Below are 18,146 nucleotides of genomic sequence, written 5' to 3' on the forward strand. Positions count from 1 at the left end.
TGAAAGACACTAGTTAGTCTGTTCTTTATTTTCCTTGGAAAATTACAGGGTTACTTATCAACAAAATAACTGTCCAGGGAAGTGCCATTTGGTGGCTTGTATGTACAGTTCCATCCCTAGGAACCGTATTTCCAGAGGGGGCCTCCCCGTGAGGCCCCCTTGGCACCCTCCCAGGTATCCAAGAACAAATCATAAGGTGACGGCTGCTGGAGTGGGTCGGACCCAGGCCTACTGCTGGGCAGAGGGTTTGGGGGCCTCTCTCCTGGAAACCTGCTCTTCTCACACCCCTGTTCCCAGCCAGGCTGTCTTGGACACTCCTGGGGCTCTGCTGAGGGCACATGGTTCCTGCTTTGGACTTCTTTTGAGATGTCATTTTAACACTGAGGCATCCCGGCCTCCCTTCCCAGAGGATGGGTTATTTGCAGTGCCGTCTTTTCTTTCAGTCCCGGTTTTTATACAAAAACAACAATATTCCCCATTGGACTGTGTTTTCGTCCAAGAAACAAAAGTGCCTCAACAGGTACAGTTCTGCTGGTCGATCTGCTTCCGACAGGGCTCCATGGTGACAGCCACGCCCACCCCACTCCGGCCTGATGTCATTCGGGTCACCTCACTCCAGGTGTCTGTGTCTGGGTCATAACACTCCACACTGTCCAGGAATGTGTGACCGTCATAGCCTCCTACAGGGAGAACAGAAGGGACGGTTACCACCTGTCATGCCACATCCAAAAGCAGGGGACAGAAAGAGGGAGAAGCAGCTGCAAGATACAAAAGCAGGCCGGGCATGGTGGCTCACACCTATAATCCCAGCACTTTGCAGGGCTTAGGCGGGAGGATTGTTTGAGGCCAGGAGTTCGAGGCCAGCCAGGGCGACATAGCAAAACCCTAGTCTCTTACAAAAAAAAAAAAGGCCAGGCATGGTAGCTCAGGCCTGTAATCCCAGCACTTTGGGAGGCTGAGGCAGGTGGATCACTTGAGTCCAGGAGTTTGAGACCAGCCTGGGCAACATGGTGAAGCCCTGTCTCTACAAAAAAAGACAAAAATTTAGCCAGGCATGGTGGTGCTCGCCTGTAGTCCCAGCTACTAGGGAGGCTGAGGTGGGGAGGAACAGTTGAGCCTGGGAGGCCGAGGTTGCAGTGAGCAGAGATTGCACCACTGTACTCTAGCCTGGGAAACAGAGTAAGACCGTGTCTCAAAATAAATCAATAAAAATAGGCCGCTCATGGTGGCTCATGATTGCAATCCCAGCACTTTGGAGGCTGAGGCGGGCAGATCACCTGAGTTCAATACTATCCTGGACAACATAGTGAAACCCTGTATGCACAAAATGTACAAAAATTAGCTGGGCTTGGTGTCGCATGCCTATAATCCCAGCTACTTGGGAGGTGGAGATAGAATGTTTAAACCAGGGAGGAGGAGACTGCAATGAGCCAGTGTTGTGCCACTGCACTCCAGTGTGGGCAACAGAGTAAGACTTTCTCTCAAAAGTAGTAAATAGATAAAAATTTTAAAACATAAAACAAAAGCTGGACAGAGTGGCTCACGCCTGTAATCCTAACAGTTTGGGAGGCCGAAGCAGGTGGATCACTTGAGGTCAGGAGTTTGAGACTAGCTTGGCCAACATGGAGAAACCCCATCTCTACTAAAAATACAAAATTAGCCAGGTATGGTGATGTGCACCTGTAGTCCCAGCTACTTGGGAGGCTGAGACAGGAGAATTGCTTGAACCTGGGAGGCGGAGGTTGCAGTGAGCTGAGATCGCACTATTGCACTCCAGCCTCGGTAACAAGAGTGAAACTCCTCAACAAAACAAAATAAAAAGAAATAAGATTAGCCAGGTGTGGTGGGTGCATGCCTATGGTCCCCGATCCTTGGGAGGCTGAGACAGGAGGATGGCTGGAGCCCAGGTGGTTAAGGCTGCAGTGAGCTGTGATCACACTACTGCACTCCAGCCTGGGCAACAGAGCAAGACCCTGTTTCTTTTCTTTTCACTTTTTTTTTTTTTTTTTTTTTTTAAGAGACGGGGTTTCACCATGTTGACCAGGATGGTCTTGATCTTTTGATCTTGTGATCTGCCCGCCTTGGCCTCCCAAAATGCTGGGATTACAGGTGTGAGCCACTGCGCCCGGCTTTGCTTTTCTTTTTTAGATGGAGTTTTGCTCTTGTTGCCCAGGCTGGAGTGCAAGGTGCAATTTCAGCTTACTGCAACCTCTGCCTCCCGGGTTCAAGCAATTCTCGTGCCTCAGCCTCCTGAGTAGCTGAGATTACAAGCGTGCTCCACTATGCCTGGCTAATTTTTGTATTTTTAGTAGAGACAGGGTTTTACCACGTTGGCCATGCTCGTCTCAAACTCCTGACCTCAGGTGATCTACCCGCTTCAGACTCCCAAAGTGCTGGGATTACAGGCGTGAGCTACCGTGCCCAGCCATGAGACACTGTTTCTAAAAAAAAAAAGAAAAGAAAAGCAAAAGCAGCCACCTGTCCACAACAGATGAGACTAGTCAGGACTCTTCCCCACCCCCAGGGCCTCACCAAGGACGTAGATTCTCCCCTGGTGCACAGTGATCCCCAGGGCACTTCGCCGGTGCTTCATGGGGGCCACGAACGTCCACGTCTCTGTTTCCACGTCATACCGCTCCACGCTGTTCAGCTGATCCTGACCATCATAGCCCCCGGCAGCATAGATACAGTTGTGCAGGACGCAGACACCTAAAGGACACCGTGCACAGAAGGTGATTCTGGGGTCTGGCTTCAGGAACCCCAGCCATCACCTCCTTGAGGGAGACTTTTCCTCTCTCCTCTACCTTCTCACCCTCAGAAATGAAGTGGGAGAGAGAGAAGCTTGGACTCCATCAGAATCCAGTGCTTCTGTGGGTACCCAGGGTGAGGGTGACAACAGGGGGGTCTCTCCCAGGCCTGGTTCAGTTTCACCCTAGGATGATGAGGGGGTGGTGGTCCTGGACGCTCCCCTCCCTGCCGTCCTCAAGTACCTGCCCCGCTCCGGATGGTGTTCATGGGTGTGATCATTCGCCACTCGTTCCGCTCTAGATAATAGCACTCAGCTGAATTAAGGCGGTTCGTCCCATCAAATCCCCCGACGGCATATAGCAGACGATTCAGGACGGCCACGCCCACCCCGATCCTTCGTGTCAGCATTGGGGCCACCAAGTGCCACTCATCTCGCTCTGGCTCATACCTGCAAGGGCGTGAGAACAATGGTGACAATGGCCATTATAGCTGACCTTTGTGGAATACTTAAGGGCCCTGTTCGTTCTTTTTTGCTTCCCTTAAATAGACAAGGTCTTGTTCTGTTGTCCAGGCTGGAGAGCAGTGGCACCATCACAGCTTAATGAAACTTCAGACCCTTCTTTTTTTTTTTTGAGATGGAGTTTTTGCTCGTCACCCAGGCTGGAGTGCAACAGCACGATCTCTGCTCACTGTGACCTCCACCTCCTGGGTTCAAGTGATTCTCCAGCCTCAGCCTCCAGAGTAGCTGGGATTACAGGCACCCACCACCTGCCCGGCTAATTTTTTTTTTTTGAGACGGAGACTAGCTCTATCACCCAGGTGCCAGAGTGCAGTGGCATGATCTTGGCTCACTGCAACCTCCACCTCCCGGGTTCAGGTAATTCTTCTGCCTCAGCCTCCAAGTAGCTGGGATTAGAGGTGTCCACCGCAATGCCCGGCTAATTTTATATTTTTAGTAGAGATGGGCTTTCACTGTGTTAGCCAGGCGGGACTTGATCTCCTGACCTCATGATCCACCTGCCTTGGCCTCCCAAAGTGCTGGGATTACAAGTGTGAGACACTGCACCTGGCCTGATTTTTGTATTTTTAGTAGAAATGGGGTTTTTCCATGTTGGCCAGGCTGGTCTCAAACTCCTAACCTCAAGTGATCCACCTGCCTCAGCCTCCCAAAGTGCTGGGATTACAGACATGAGCCACCACACTTGGCCTGCAGCTTCAAACTCTTGGGCTCCAGAAATCCTCCTGGCTCAGCCTCCTAAGTAGCTGGGACTACAGGTGCACGCCACTGCGCCCACCTACCCTCAAACACCAATGTTTGCAGCCATTCTCCAAGGACTGATATCCGTAGCTCCATTTTCCAGGTGAAGAAACTGAGCCTCCAGGCCATCAACTGCTCAAGTTCAAAACCATATCTGATGGGCCCCTAAGGGCTCAGCCAGACCCCACACTTCACAGATGATAAAATAACATCTCAGAAAGGAGAAATGGCATATTCAGCTTCACTCGTTGATGCTCACAGAGTCCTTTAGGTCCGGCCTAGTGGCTCACAGCTGTAATCCCAGCACTTTGGGAGGCCGAGGTGGGAGAATCCCTTGAGGAAAGGAGTCCAAGACCAGCCTGGCCAACATGGCAAAACCCCATCTCTACAAAAAATACAAAAATTAGCCAGGCATGGTGGCAGGTATCTGTAGTCCCAGCTACTCGGGGGCGCTGAGGCAGGAGAGTCACTTGAACCTGGAAGGCGGAGGCTGCAGTGACCCAAGATGGCACCAGTGCACTCCAGCCTAGGTAGCAAAGCAAGACACTGTCTTAAAAATAAATTTTTTTTTTTTTTGGTAGAGACAAGGTCTCACTATATTGCCCAGGCTAGTCTCCTGGGCTCAAGCAATCCTCCCACCTCAGCCTCCCAAAGTCCTGGATTACAGGTATGAGCCACGATGCCTGGCTCAACTATTTCAAACTGATGGAACTTTTTCCAGATCTACACAAAGGAAACCATATGGGTTTGTGACAGTCAGTCCCCTAAGCATTTCCCAGCCCCAGGCACAGAATCCGAGGTCACTGACTAGAACTCTCTCAGGAACTTAGCTTCATCCTGAGGCCTCCACTCCCTGCAGACAAAAAGAGGAGACAGGCACTCAGCCTCAGGAAGAATCCCCAAGTCTCAGCATCTTGGGACCTGCCAGGAGTGGGAGCCTCAGAGCCCACTCCCGGCCATACCACTCACCTCTCCACACTGTTGTGGTGGATGCAGCCGTGGGAGCCACCGACGGCATAGATGTGCCCATCGATGACCCCCACCCCGATGCGATTGCGGGGCACACTCATGGGAGCACAGGGCGACCACTGATTGGTCATGGGGTTGTAGCAGTCCAGGGCGCTGGAGTCGGTGTTGCCGTCGGGGGAGTTGTTCCGGCCGCCCACGGCGTACAACAGCCCGCCCACCACGCAGCCGGCCAGGCCACTCCGTGGCACCTGCAGGTCCGCCAACCGGAGCCAGGTGTTGTCACTAGGGTTGTAAGCCTCCAGGTAGCTGAGCGACTGTCGGAAGTAGCCGCCCGCGGTGTAGATCAGGCGGCCCACCTTGGGCGCCCGGCAGGGCATCATCTGCGTGGGCTTGTGCAGGGTGAGCTCCTCGAAGATCTTGACCAGGTAGTCCTTGCAGCGGGAGTCCGACTGCAGGATCTCACACTTCTGCAGCTGCATCTGCAGGAAGTTCGGCGTCAGCGAGTGGCAGCGCACGGCCCGCAGCAGCGCCTGGACATAGAAGCGCCGCTGCTCGCAGTCGTACTTGACCCAGTTGATGCAGGCGTGGAAGACCTCGGACTCGCAGCGCACGTTCAGGTCGTCCCTGCTGATCAGGGTCACCAGTTGGCAGTGGGACAGGTTGAAGAACTCCTCTTGCTTGGCCACCTGCAGAGGGCGACAGTGGGAAGGCTGACTCCCAAATCGCCCCCACCCCTCACCAAGCAGGACCCAGGACAAGAAGCTCACCAGTGCCGCTGAGAGTCTCAGCTTCCTCATCTGCTAAATGGGGATCTGAATGATAGGAACCGCATACATTGTAACCATTAAATGAGTTAATGCTACATGCCAGGCATGTCATCAGGACTCAGGGAAATGGGCAAAGACTCAATAGATGGTATACCCTGCAGTATCATTTGTTTTTTGGTTTTGTTTGTTTTTTGAGATGGAGTCTCAGTCACCCAGGCTGCAGTGCAGTGGCACTATCTCGGCTCACTGCAACCTCCGCTTCCCAGGTTCAAGTTATTCTCCCACCTCACCCACCTGAGTAGCTGAGATTACAGGCGCCCACCAATATGCCCAGCTAATTTTATTTCTTTCTTTTTCTTTTCCTTTTTTTTTGATACAGAGTCTCGCTCTGTTGCCCAAGCTGGAGTGCAGTGGTGAAATCTTGGTTCACTGCAACCTTTGCCTCCCGGGTTCAAGCAATTCTCCTGCCTCAGTCTCCCAAGTAGCTAGGATTACAGGAGTGTGCCACCACACTCAGATAATTTTTTTGTATTTATTTATTTTGAGACAGAGTCTCACTCTGTCACCCAGACTGAAGTCCAGTGGCGCAATCTCGGCTCACTGCAAACTCTGCCTCCCAGGTTCAAGTGATTCTCCTGCCTCAGCCTCCCCAGTAGCTGGGATTACAGGCACCTGCCATCATGCCTGGCTAATTTTTTTGTATTTTTAATAGATATGGGGTTTCTCCATGTTGGCCAGGCTGGTTTCAAGCTCCTAATTTCAGGTGATCCTCCCGCCTTGGCCTCCCAAAGTGCTGGGATTACAGGCCTGAGCCATTGCACCCAGCCTTGTATTTATTTTTAGTAGAGAGGGGGTTTCACTATGTTGGTCAGGCTGGAATTTTTGTATTGTTAGTACAGATGAGGTTTCTCCATGTTGGCCAAGCTTGTCTCAAACTCTTGATCTTACATGATCTGCCCATCTCAGCCTCCCACAGTGCTGGGGTTACAGGTGTGTGAGCTACCACACCCGACCTGTTTTTGCTTTTAAGACAGGGTTTTGCTTTGTTGCTCAGGTTGGAGTGCAGTGGCACGATTATAGCTCACTGCAGCCTCAAATTTCTGGGCTCAAACGATCTTCTCACCTCAGCCTTCCGAGTCACTGGGACTACAGGTGTGTGCTACCACACCCAGCTAATTTTTGTATTTTTATGGTAGAGATGGGGTTTCACCATGTTGGCCAGGCTGGTCTTGAACTCCTGACCTCAAGTGATCCACCTGCCTTGACCTCCCAAATTGCTGAGATTACAGACAGGAGCCACCGCACCCAGCCTTGTCGTTTTTTGATGTGGGATCTCACTTTGTTGCCCGGGCTGGTCTCGAACTCTTAAGCTCAAATGATTCTCCTACCTCAGCCTCCTGAGTAGCTGGGATTACAGGTGTGCATCACCATAACTGACTTGGTTTTTGAACTTTAAGAATGTGTTACTTATAGGGCTGGATGCGGTAATCCAGCCTGTAATCCAAGCACTTTGGGAGGCCAAGGTGGGCAGATCACCTGAGGTCAGGAGTTCAAGACCAGCCTGGCCATCATGGTGAAACCCCATCTTTAAAAAATAAAATAAAATAAAATAAAAAGAATATGTTACTTATTTTTTCTGAGTTTATTTTTATTTTTATTTTTTTGAGACGGAATCTCGCTGTCACCCAGGCTTGGGTGCAATGGTGCGATCTTGGCTCACTGCAATGTCCACCTCCCAGGTTCAAAGGATTCTCCTGTCTCAACTTCCCAAGTAGCAGGGACTACAGTCAAATGCCAGCATGCCTGGCTAATTTTCCTTTTTTTGTATTTTTGGTAAGAGATGGGGTTTCACCACATTGGTCAGGCTGGTCTCAAACTCCTGACCTCAGGTGATCCACCTGCCTCGGCCTCCCAAAGTGCTGAGATTACAGGTGTGAGCCACGGTGCCTGGCCAAGACGGGGTATAACCATGTTGGTCAGGGTGGCCTCAAATTCCTGACCTCAAGTGATCCGCTTGCTTCAGCTTCCCAAAGTGCTGGGATTACAGACCTGAGCCACAGCACCTGGCCCTTTCTTGTCAATTTCTATAGATAATTTCCTTCACTGAGAAATGAAAATGAAACCAAAAACAGTGTAAGGAAATTTCGTGCACCAAAAAAAACAAGACTAAGGTTCAGACTTGCAGCCTGTTATGGGTGTCTGATAAACATTTGCTGACTGCCCAAAAGGCTGGGCTGCCCCAGGATTTGGCTGCTTTTCACTGCATTCTGTCCCCACCTTTGACCCCAAAGAAACCAGGGAGCCCAGAGACCCAAGAAGACCTCACCTCCCCCAGCTGTTCACAAGTCTCCCTACATGTGTAGACAACTCAGAACTCCAGTTGTTTTTTAAATTTTTTTTTTTTGAGACTGAGTCTTGCTCTGTCACCCAGACTGGAGTGTTGCGGCTCGATGTCGGCTCACTGCAACCTCCGCCTCCCAGGTTCAAGAGATTCTCCTGCCTCAGCCTCCCAAGCAGCTGGGACTACAGGTGCACCACCATGCCCAACTAATTTTTGTATTTTCAGCAGAGATGGGTTTTCACCATGTTGGCCAGGCTGGTCTTGAACTCCTGACCTCAGGTGATCTACCTGCCTTGGCCTCCCAAAGTGGGACTGCAAACGTGAGCCACCATGCCCAGCCCCTGTTGTTTCTTGTTTGTTTGTTTGTTTACAGACAGGGTCTCATTATGTTGCCCAAGCTGGTCTTGAACTCTTGGCCTCAAGCGATCCTCCCACCTCGGCCTCCCAAAGTGTGGGGACTGCAAACGTGAGCCACCATGCCCAGCCCAGAACCTCCTTTTTCTCCAGTTTCCTGCCTTCATATCTCAATGGGAGACAGTGACCTTTCACATCTCAAGATGGGAGACTGTGATGAGCACTCCTCCATCCCTGGTCCTTCACCTGACACTACCGCCAGCCCCGTCCCCCGCTCACCTCCCCGAAATGCATGTAGATGTACTCCCGGGCACGCTGGTGCAACTCCACACAGCCAATCTGCTCAGCGAAGTTGGCGATGCCGATGGCATTGCTGGGGTCCAGCTGCTGCACCAGGAAGTCACTACAGGCACGGACAACGCTGTCGATCTGGTACATGACAGCACCGTTCATGACGTGGAGGACACATTTCTCGCCCATGGAGATGGAGGCTGTGTAGGCGAATTCGATGAGGCGCTCCATGACCTTGGGGTGGATGCCCTCGATGGACACCACCTCCATGCCCTGCTCCCGCAGCCCATTGGTGAACATGGCCTTGAAGACAGGGCTAGAAGAGGCCAGCACCACCTTGTGAGCCATGAACTGAGCGGCTGGCGTGTCCTGGTACTTGACCTGCAGGGTGACGTCACACAGCTGCTGGCTGAGCCGCAGCTCATTCATGATGCCAAAGGCCTGCTTGGTATGATCCTCCAGGGTGTAGCTGAAGGTGCGGTTGCCGTGCTGGGAGGGCGTCACCTCCGCCTTGCACTCCGTGGAGGCGTACATCACTGCGTCCCCTCCCCCGTCGGGGCACTCTGACCGCAGGGGCAGGAATCTGCTGCAGGCCCCAGCTCCGCTAGGCCTGGGTTCTGGCTGCATGGGGTTCCAGCAGATAAGCAACACCACCACCTCTGGTACTCAGGGGCCTGGAGGGGAGACAGCACAGGGTAGGGGGCAGGGGTTGGGGCTGGGCCAGCACCTGCTTGGCCTCCTTTTGTAAGAGAAAGCAATTTCTAGGTCAGTTTTCCTGCAAAGTAGGTGAAGCAGAGTCTATTTGCAAACTTGCAAACTTCCCCCTGACCGGACCAGCCCAAGAGCTCATCTTAAAACGCAGGTGAGATTATGTCTCTCCCCAGCTCTGGATCCTCCAACATCTCCCACAGTACCTAGTAAAATAGAACTCCTCAACAGCCTGCAAAGCCCTATTCAATTGGCCCCTGCCACCTCTTCCCTTTGCTCATTCTGTTTCAGTAATCTGGTGGTCTTTCCCTTTCTAGAGCATACCAAGCTCATTCCTTCATTTGCCTCACCATTTATTGGGTGTTTACTGTATGCCAGGCACTGATCTGGGTGCTGAAGACACAGCAGTGAGCAAAACACACAAAAATCCTACCCTCCTGGAGCTAACAACTGCAGGGAGGAACAATCATAAATTAGGCAAAATCTAGCTTCATAAAGAGAATTACAATGGCATTGTGACAAGCTAGTCAAGCTATTCTCAAGCCTCAGTCTCCTGAGTAGCTACAATTACAGGCGCTAGCCACCACAACGGGCTGAGAATCGGGTGCAGTTTGTTTTTTGTGGTTTTTTTTTTTTTTTTGAGACAGAGTCTCACTCTGTCACCCAGGCTGGAGTGCAATGGCAGGATCTCGGTTCACTGTAATCTCTGCCTCCTGGATTGAAGCGATCCTCCTGCCTCAGCCTCCCAAGTAGCTGGGATTACAAGGGTATGCCACCATGCCTGGCTAATTGTTGTATTTTTAATAGAGACAGGGTTTCACCATGTTGGCGAGGCTGGTCTCGAACTCGTGACCTCAAGTGATCCACCTGCCTCGGCCTCCCAAAGTGCTAGGACTACAGGCCTGGCCTTGGGTACAGTTTTTTTAAATCAAGCAGTGCAAGCCTCTTTGAGAAGGTGAGGTTGGAGCTGAGACAAGGATGAAAATTATTATAAAGTGGGAGGCCAGGGAGCAGTCTTCCAGGCAGAGGGAACAGCAAGTGCAGTGGCTCAGAGGCTGAGACAGCCAATCTGGAGAATTAGGAAGGAGTGCAGTGAGAGAGAGCTAAGGACTTAAGGAAGGGTTTCATGCAAACCCCTGGAGCCTGGTGGACCAGGAGATGAGTTACGTGCTTTGTGTTTTGTTTTTCAAGACAGAGTCTTGCTCTGTTGCCCAGGCTGGAGTGCAGTGGCATGATCTTGGCTTACTGCAACCCCAGGTTCAAACTATTCTCATACCTCGGCCTCCAGAGTAGCTGGGATTATAGGTACCCACCACCAGGATGGGCTAATTTTTTTGTATTTTTAGTAGAGATGGGTTTCACCATGTTGGCCAGGCTGGTCTCGAACTCCCGGCCTCAAGTGATTCCCCCTCCTTGGCCTTCCAAAATGCTGGGATTACAGGCACAGGCTGCTGTGCCCAGATATGAGTTATGTTTTGAAAGGTGTGGGGGATCTCCAAGTGGCCCCCCCAAGTGGATCTGCAAGTTCTCACTCCCCTCTTTCTGGGGCTCAATTCAGTCTCCTCTTCCCTGTTAAATTGCCATCACTGAGCTTGTCAGGAACTGAAATGACCTGCTTTGCTTGTTTGTTGATCGACTGTCTCTCGTCCCCAACTCCAGCGCCTCAAATGGCACGGAGCCCTATGTAGGTCGGCATCGGGCCAACCCTCTCTTGTGCCTCACGCCTGGGGCCTGGCACTGCGAAGGGGTCAGTAAACGGGTGGCTGGCTAACTGCCCGTGCCACCCGGCCTGCCAGAGTGCCCTCCTCCACACTCCCTGGGTGCCACTAGGCCCCACTCCGGTGCCAAGGCCCTGGGCTTGCCTCTTGGTCTTTGGCCAATCGGTCAACGTTGCCCCTTGGGCACCAGGCACTTCCCCCACCCTACAAAGCGGCAAGTGGGCGACTGCGCATGCCCCTCCTGAGCCGCCAGCAGGCCCAGAGAAGCGAGGAAGTGACCCCGCCGCGGCCGCTCGGCTGCCAACCCCAGAACTCAGGTCAAGCTCCCCCCAACAACGCCCCGGAGCCCCCGAGCCTCCGTCTGCGCCGAGCCTCCTGGGTTCTCTTGCTCGGCCACCCCGAGACTCCCGCCGTCCAACAAAAAGATCGGACCCAGGCCGCGCCCTCCTGGCCCTCAGAGTCCGGGCGGGGAACTTAGAGGCGCCCCGGGCCGTGGCGCCCAGTTTCCAGGTCCCCGGGTTTGACCGCAGGGGCGCTCACGGCCCGGGACGCCCGCAGCCCGGGCACAGCCCGCCTCACTCACCCCGCCATGGCCGCGCTCCGGCTCCGCCTCCGCCGCCCGAGCCCGGGCGCCTCCATCGCTGCGCGTGGGGGAGGCGCGGAACGCGCGCAGGTCACCATGACTAAGCAGAGCCCGGCGCCCGCCGTGTCACAATAAAAGTCCCCGGGCCCTGGCCTCGGGCGGTAGGGACCGCTGAGGGGCCGCTCCCCATCCCCCGCCCACGCCTGATGTCGCCGAGCTGCGCGGCCCCAGGGCGGCCACCACGGCGCTCGGCGTGGCGGCGGGGTGGGGGAACGCGGCGCGGGGCGCGCTCAGCCGCGTGGTCCGAGTCGCCGGGAGTCTGAACCCCGAGTTCCAGGCGCCCGCACCCTGGCCCGCACCGGGAATGGGGTAGACGCCCCTCCTCGCCGCTACTGTCCGAACGCTCACCTAAGCCCTTGGGTCGCCTCCGTAGGGGGTCCCTGGGGTGGGGACGCCCGGGGCGCGCAATAGCTCCAGGCACTGTGGTGCCACCCGCGCACTGCGTTTCCGGGAAGCCCGGGGGCCGCGGCCGGGTCCGGGCGATTCCTGCCTAAACTTGGCTGTAGGGGACCCGCGGACGCCTCCGCTGTCGGGGGGTCTCGGCTCGAGGGCTGCGTGGCCTGCGGGGTCTCGGTCGTCGATTGGGGAGCGGCCTCCGGACTCCCGAAAAGGAGGCGGGGAGAAGGCGGAGAGGGCGCGGCGGGGAAGGAACCGCGATTCCCCCGCCCTTCCCTCAGGTGCCTGGCGCCCGTCGGCGAGGGGCAATGGGCCGGGGCGCACAGCCAGGCCCCTCTCTCTCTATTCCTTCCATCGCCCGGTTTCGTCGCCGGGCGTTTACTCGCGGGGCTGCGCGCTACCACCTGCTAGTCTCCCTTTAACACCGCACAGCGCAGGCCTCGTGGTCCGACGGCCGCAGTATCTAGGGAAAGTTATCTACCTCCCTGGGTTTTCTTCTTTTTTTCCTTTAGAAACAAGGCCTCGCTCTGGTCTGAACGCCCAGGCTGGAGTGTAGTGGTGCAATCACGGCTCGCTACAGCCCGGAGCTCCTGGCCCCAAGCGATCCTCCCACCTCAGCCTCCTGAGTAGCTGGGACCACAGACGCGCCACCACGCCCGGCTAATTTTTGTTTTTCTGTAGAGACGGGGTCTCACGATGTTGCCCAGGCTGGTCTTGAACACCTGGGCTTAAGAGATCCCCTCTCCTCAGCCTCCCAAAATTCTGGGATTACAGGTGTGAGGCACTGCGCCTAGCCCCTGTAAGGTTTTCCTTGGTTTTGTGTTTTGTTTTGTTTTGTTTTGTTTTTTTAATTAAGACGGAGTCTTGCACTGTACCTCAGGCTGGAGTACAGTGGGGCGATCTCGGCTCACTGCTAACTCCGCCTCCCGACTTCAAGAGATTCTCCTGCCTCAGCCTCTGAGTGGCTGGGATTACAGGTGCCCACCACCACCCCCAGCTAATTTTTTGCATTTTTAGTGGAGACCGGGTTTCACCATGCTGGCCAGGCTGGTCTTGAACTCCTGACTTCGTGATTTGCCCGCCTCAGCCTCCCAAAGTGTTGGGATTACAGGTGTGAGCCACTGTGCCTGGCCTGCCTTGTCTTTATATTCGATTTATCTCCTATCAAGAGGCGTGTGGCACCTGCTTTTGGTTCAAACCCTGGATCTTCCTATGACCAACTCTGCCGGTGGGCGCTTCCTTAACTCTATGGCTCAGTTTCCTCTCTGTAAAAAGCAATAATATAATGGCATCCGTCTGCCAGATTATCATTAAGACTAAATGCGGATGCTATTTTGAGATGGAATTTTGCTCTTGTTGCCCAGGCTGGAGTGCAATGGCACCATTTTGGCTCACTGCAACCTCCACTTTCCGGGTTCAAGTGATTCTCCTGCCCCAGCCTCCCAAGTAGTTGAGATTACAGGCATGTGGCACCATGCCTGTCTAATTTTGTATTTTCAGTAGAGATAGGGTTTCACCATGTTGGTCAGGCTGGTCTCAAACTCGCAACCTCAGATGATCCGCCCACCTCGGCCTCCCGAAGTGCTGGGATTGCAGGTGTGAGGCACCCACGATTGCTATTTTTCGTGGCTAGGGATACTGATTTGTCATATACACCGTTTACGTTGTAACGTTACCCTTTAAATAAATGTATGTACATTTATTTTAAATAATTCATCTAAGTTGTTAGTACTTTGAATATAGAGAGAGGCGGGGTGCGGTGGCTCACGCCTGTATTCCCAACATTTTGGGAGGCCAAGACGGATGGATCACTTGAGCTCAGGAGTTCGAGACCAGCCTGACCAAAACGGTGAAACCTCGTGTTAACTAAATACAAAAAATTAGCCAGGTGTGGTGGCGAGCTGGGCTACAGAGCAAGACTCCATCTCAAAAGGAAAAAAGAAAAAGAGAGACAGAGTTTCGCCATGTGCCATGTTGCCCTCGAACTCGTGAGTTCGAGATCGGCCAACCTCGCCCTCCGAAGTTCTGTGATTACAGGCGCGAGCTAATTTTTTTTTTTTTTTTTTTTTTGGTAGAGATGGGGTTTCCCCATGTTGGCCAGCACTTGGTCCAGCCAGAGGCCTGCTAAATTTAAAGTAAGTGAATAATAAATGGAAACGCTAGGCCCCTGGAGCCTCCGCGGTGAATTTGAAAGATTCAGCGTTCTGGCTTAGGGTATGGAAGGAATCACGTGTAGGGCTACCGCGGCCTTTCCCCCACTACTCCAAATCCTTGTTACGGGTAGCTGCAATTCCAGACAGCTCCTGAGGGGGCGCCCTAGATAATCCGTAAATAAGCTGAGTGCCTGAGGTTGTTTAACCAGCACCCTCCCGGCACGTGCCCTAAGACAACCTCTTCATCTCTCAAAATCAAACCTACAGGTGCGGCGAGCCAGGTGCTTATAGAGATTTCCCCAAGGTGCACTCGCACACATACAGGAGGAAGGAAGCATGTGCACACACGTTTATTGCATGGTAATGCATATCACCGCAAAAGGACTGGATCCCATTCACAAGTCCGTCTGTAGAGCCCTGGCTTAGTGGTGGCGCATCCTTGCTGAGAAATACTATGCAGCCAGTTAAAAGGAGCAACACATTTACTGTATGGATATGTACCTAGATCTTCTGTTTTTTTCTTTAATTTTTCTTTTTTCATTTTATTTATTTTTCTTTTTTTGAGACAGGGTCTTACTCTGTCACCCAGGCTGGAGTGTGGTGGCACAGTGATAGCTCACTACAGCCTTGACCTCCTGGGCTCAAGTGATCCTCCTGCCTCTGCCTCCCAAGTAGCTGGGCCTACAGTCACTCACTACCACACCTAGCTGACTTTTTTTTGTTTCTCAGATGAAGTCTCGTTCTGTCACCCAAGCTGGAGTGCAGTGGCGCAATCTTGGCTCACTGCAACCTCCACTTCCCAGGTTCAAGCGATTCTCCTGCCTCAGCCTCCTGAGTAGCTGGGACCACAAGTGTATGCCACCACACCCAGCTAAGTTTTTTCTTTTTTTTTTTGGTCTCACTATGTTTCCTGGGTTGATCTCAAACTCCTGGGCTCAATTGATCCTCCTGCTTCAGCCTTGCAAAGTGCTGGGATAACAGGCACGAATGACTGTACCACCTGGCCAGGTCTCTTTTTTTTTTTTGAGATGGAGTTTCACTCTTGTTCCCCAGGCTGGAGTGCAATGGCACAATCTCAGCTCACTGCAACCTCCACCTCCCAGGTTCAAACAATTCTCCTGCATCAGCCACCCAAGTAGCTGGGATAACAAGTGCCCACCACCACACCTAGCTGTTTTTTTGTATTTTTAGTAGAGATGGGGTTTCACCATGATGGTTAGGCTGGTCTCGGACTCCTGACCTCAGGTGATCCACCTGCCTTGGCCTCCCAAAGTGCTGGGATTATAGGAGTGAGCCACCATGCCTGGCCCAGGTCTCCATTTTTTTTTTTTTTTTTTGAGATGGAGTCTCACTCTGTGGCCCAGGCTGGAGTGCAGTGGCGTGGGCTCACTGCAACATCTGCCTCCCAGGTTCAAGTGACTCTTCTGCCTCAGCCTCCCAAGTAGCTGGGATTACAGGCGCGTGTCACCATGCCCGGTTAATTTTTTTGTATTTCTAGTGAGACGGGGTTTCACTGTGTTAGCCAGGATGGTCTCCATGTCCTGACCTTGTGATCCACCTGCCTTGGCCTCCCATAGTGAGAGGACTACAGGTGACAGCTACCGCGCCGGGCCTCCAGGCCTCCATTTTTTAAATGTAAAAAAAGAACAAGTGCTGTGGACTGAATTGTTCACCCTGCCCGCTTTTCACGTGTTACAGCCTTAACCCTCAGTGGAATGCTATTGGGAGATAGGCCTTTGGGAGGTAATTAGGTCTAGATGAGGTCATGAAGATGGAGCCCTCATGATGGGATTAGCTGTTTTTTTGTATTTGTAGTAGAGACAGGGTTTCACCATGTTGGCCAAGCGGGTCCCGAACTCCTGACCTCAAGTGATTTGCCCATCTGAGCCTCCCAAAGCGCTGGGATTACAGGTGTGAGCCACCTCGACCAGTCTGCTCTCTCTTTCTTTCCCCAACATGTGGGAACACAGTGGGAAGGCGGCAATCTGCAAGCTCAGAAGAGAGCCCCCACTAGAACCCAACCATGCTCACATTCTTTTTTTTTTTTTTTGAGACGGAGTCTTGCTCTGCTATCCAGGCTCAGGCTGGAGTGCAGTGGCATCATCTCATCTCATCTCACAGCAACCTCCGCCTCCCAGGTTCAAGCAATTCTCCTGCCTCAGCCTCCCCAGTAGCTGGGATTACAGGTGCCTTCGACCACACCTGGCTAATTTTTTTTTTTTTTTTTTTTGGTAGAGATAGGGTTTCCCCATGTTGGCCAGGCTGGTCTCAAACTCCTGACCTCAGGTGATTTGCCCATCTGAGCCTCCCAAAGTGCTGGGATTACAGGCTTGAGCCATTGTGCCCAGCCCCATGCTGGTATTCTGATGTTGGACTTCCTACTCTCCAGAACTAGGCAAAAGTAATTACTGGGACTGAAGCCACCCCATGTATTTGTTATGCAGCCCAAGCCAACCAAGAGCAAGACATCACGCAATGTGCGGGTATTGCTAGGCGCTGTGGCTTATGTCTGTAATCTGAGCACTTGGGAGGCTGAGGCAGGTGGATCACTTGAATTCAGGAGTTTGAGTCCAGCCTCGGCAACAAAGGGAGACCTCGCCTCCACACACACAAAAACTGTTTTAATTAGCCGGGTGTGTTTGTGAGCTGTGTCATGGCGGAGAGCTCTGTGGTTGTGAGCCAGGTGTGGTGTGGGACCTGTGGTTCCAGCTACACAGGAGGCTGAGGCAGGAGGAGTATTGCTTGACCCCAGGAGGTGGAGGCTGAAGTGGGCCATAATTGTGCCACTGTACTCCAGCCTGGGCAACACAGGAATATCCTGTCTCAAACAAACAAGAAGCTGTGCGGGTGTACGATATTTTCCAAGATATATATATTTTTTAGACAGGTCTTGCTGTGTCACCCAGGCTGGAGTGCAGTTGTACAATCACAGCTCACTGCAACCTCTACCTCCCAGGCTCAGGTGATCCTCCCACTCCACCCTCCCCAGTAGCTGGGACCCTAGGCATGTGCCACCACGCCTGGGTGATTTTTTCTTTTAGAGACAGAGCCTTGGTCTGTTACCCAGACTGCAGCGCAGTGAAATGATCTCAGCTCACTGCAACCTCTGCCTCCTGGATTCAGGCAATTCTCATGCCTCAGCCTCATGAGTAGCTGGTACTACAGGCACCCGCCACAATGCCCAAATATTTTTTGAGATGGAGTTTTGCTCTTGTTGCCCAGGCTAGAGTGCAATGGCGTGACCTTGGCTCACTGCAACCTCCACCTCTCGGGTTTAAGCAATTCTCCTGCCTCGGTCTCCTATGTAGCTAGGATTACAGGCATGTGCCACCACGCCTGGCTAATTTTCTGTTTTTTTAGTAGAGGCAGGGTTTCATCATGTTGGTCAGGCTAGTCTCGAACTCCTGACCTCAAGTGGTCCACCGGCCTCAGTCTCCCAGAGTGCTGGGATTACAGGTGTAAGCCACCAGGCCCTGCCTATTTTTTGCATTTTTAGTGAGGATGGAATTTCGCAGTGTTGGCCAGGCTGGTCTCTAACTCCTGGCCTCAAGTAACCCTGTGGCCTCGGCCTCCCAAAGTGCTGGGATTATAGGCATGAGCCACCTTGCCCAGCCACCTGGATGATTTTTAAATCGTTTCCAGGGAGTGAGTCTCCCTATGTTGTTCAGGCTGGTCTCCAAGTGCTGGGCTTAAATGATCCTCCTGCCTCAGTCCCCAAAAGTGCTGGGATTACAGGCGTGAGCCATTGCGCCTGCCCAAACTGGGTGCTTTTAAAATGCTGTAGAAAACGAATAATCAAG

The 18,146-nt window shown here is 52.9% G+C and overlaps 1 protein-coding gene across 3 annotated transcripts in view; it reads right to left on the reverse strand.

Moving 5' to 3' along the window:
* KEAP1 (kelch like ECH associated protein 1) overlaps positions 1–18,146 on the reverse strand; it is a 26,435-nt gene continuing 8,289 nt past the window's right edge. The window contains exons 1-6 of one of the 3 annotated variants that reach the window (XM_035286596.3): positions 12,146–12,400; positions 8,717–9,402; positions 4,976–5,661; positions 2,991–3,196; positions 2,533–2,709; positions 1–680 (exon numbers count right to left, since the gene is read on the reverse strand). In XM_035286596.3, the coding sequence (XP_035142487.1) occupies positions 514–680; positions 2,533–2,709; positions 2,991–3,196; positions 4,976–5,661; positions 8,717–9,355 (1,875 nt within the window). In that variant the 5' untranslated portion in view covers positions 9,356–9,402; positions 12,146–12,400 and the 3' untranslated portion in view covers positions 1–513. Of the gene's footprint in view, positions 681–2,532; positions 2,710–2,990; positions 3,197–4,975; positions 5,662–8,716; positions 9,403–11,737; positions 12,401–18,146 lie in introns of those variants that run through there. The other 2 variants (XM_035286595.3, XM_078360561.1) reach the window with 2 other exon arrangements.

The sequence above is a fragment of the Callithrix jacchus genome, chromosome 22 (assembly GCF_049354715.1).
Source record: "Callithrix jacchus isolate 240 chromosome 22, calJac240_pri, whole genome shotgun sequence".
In the NCBI taxonomy this organism is placed as follows: domain Eukaryota; kingdom Metazoa; phylum Chordata; class Mammalia; order Primates; family Cebidae; genus Callithrix; species Callithrix jacchus.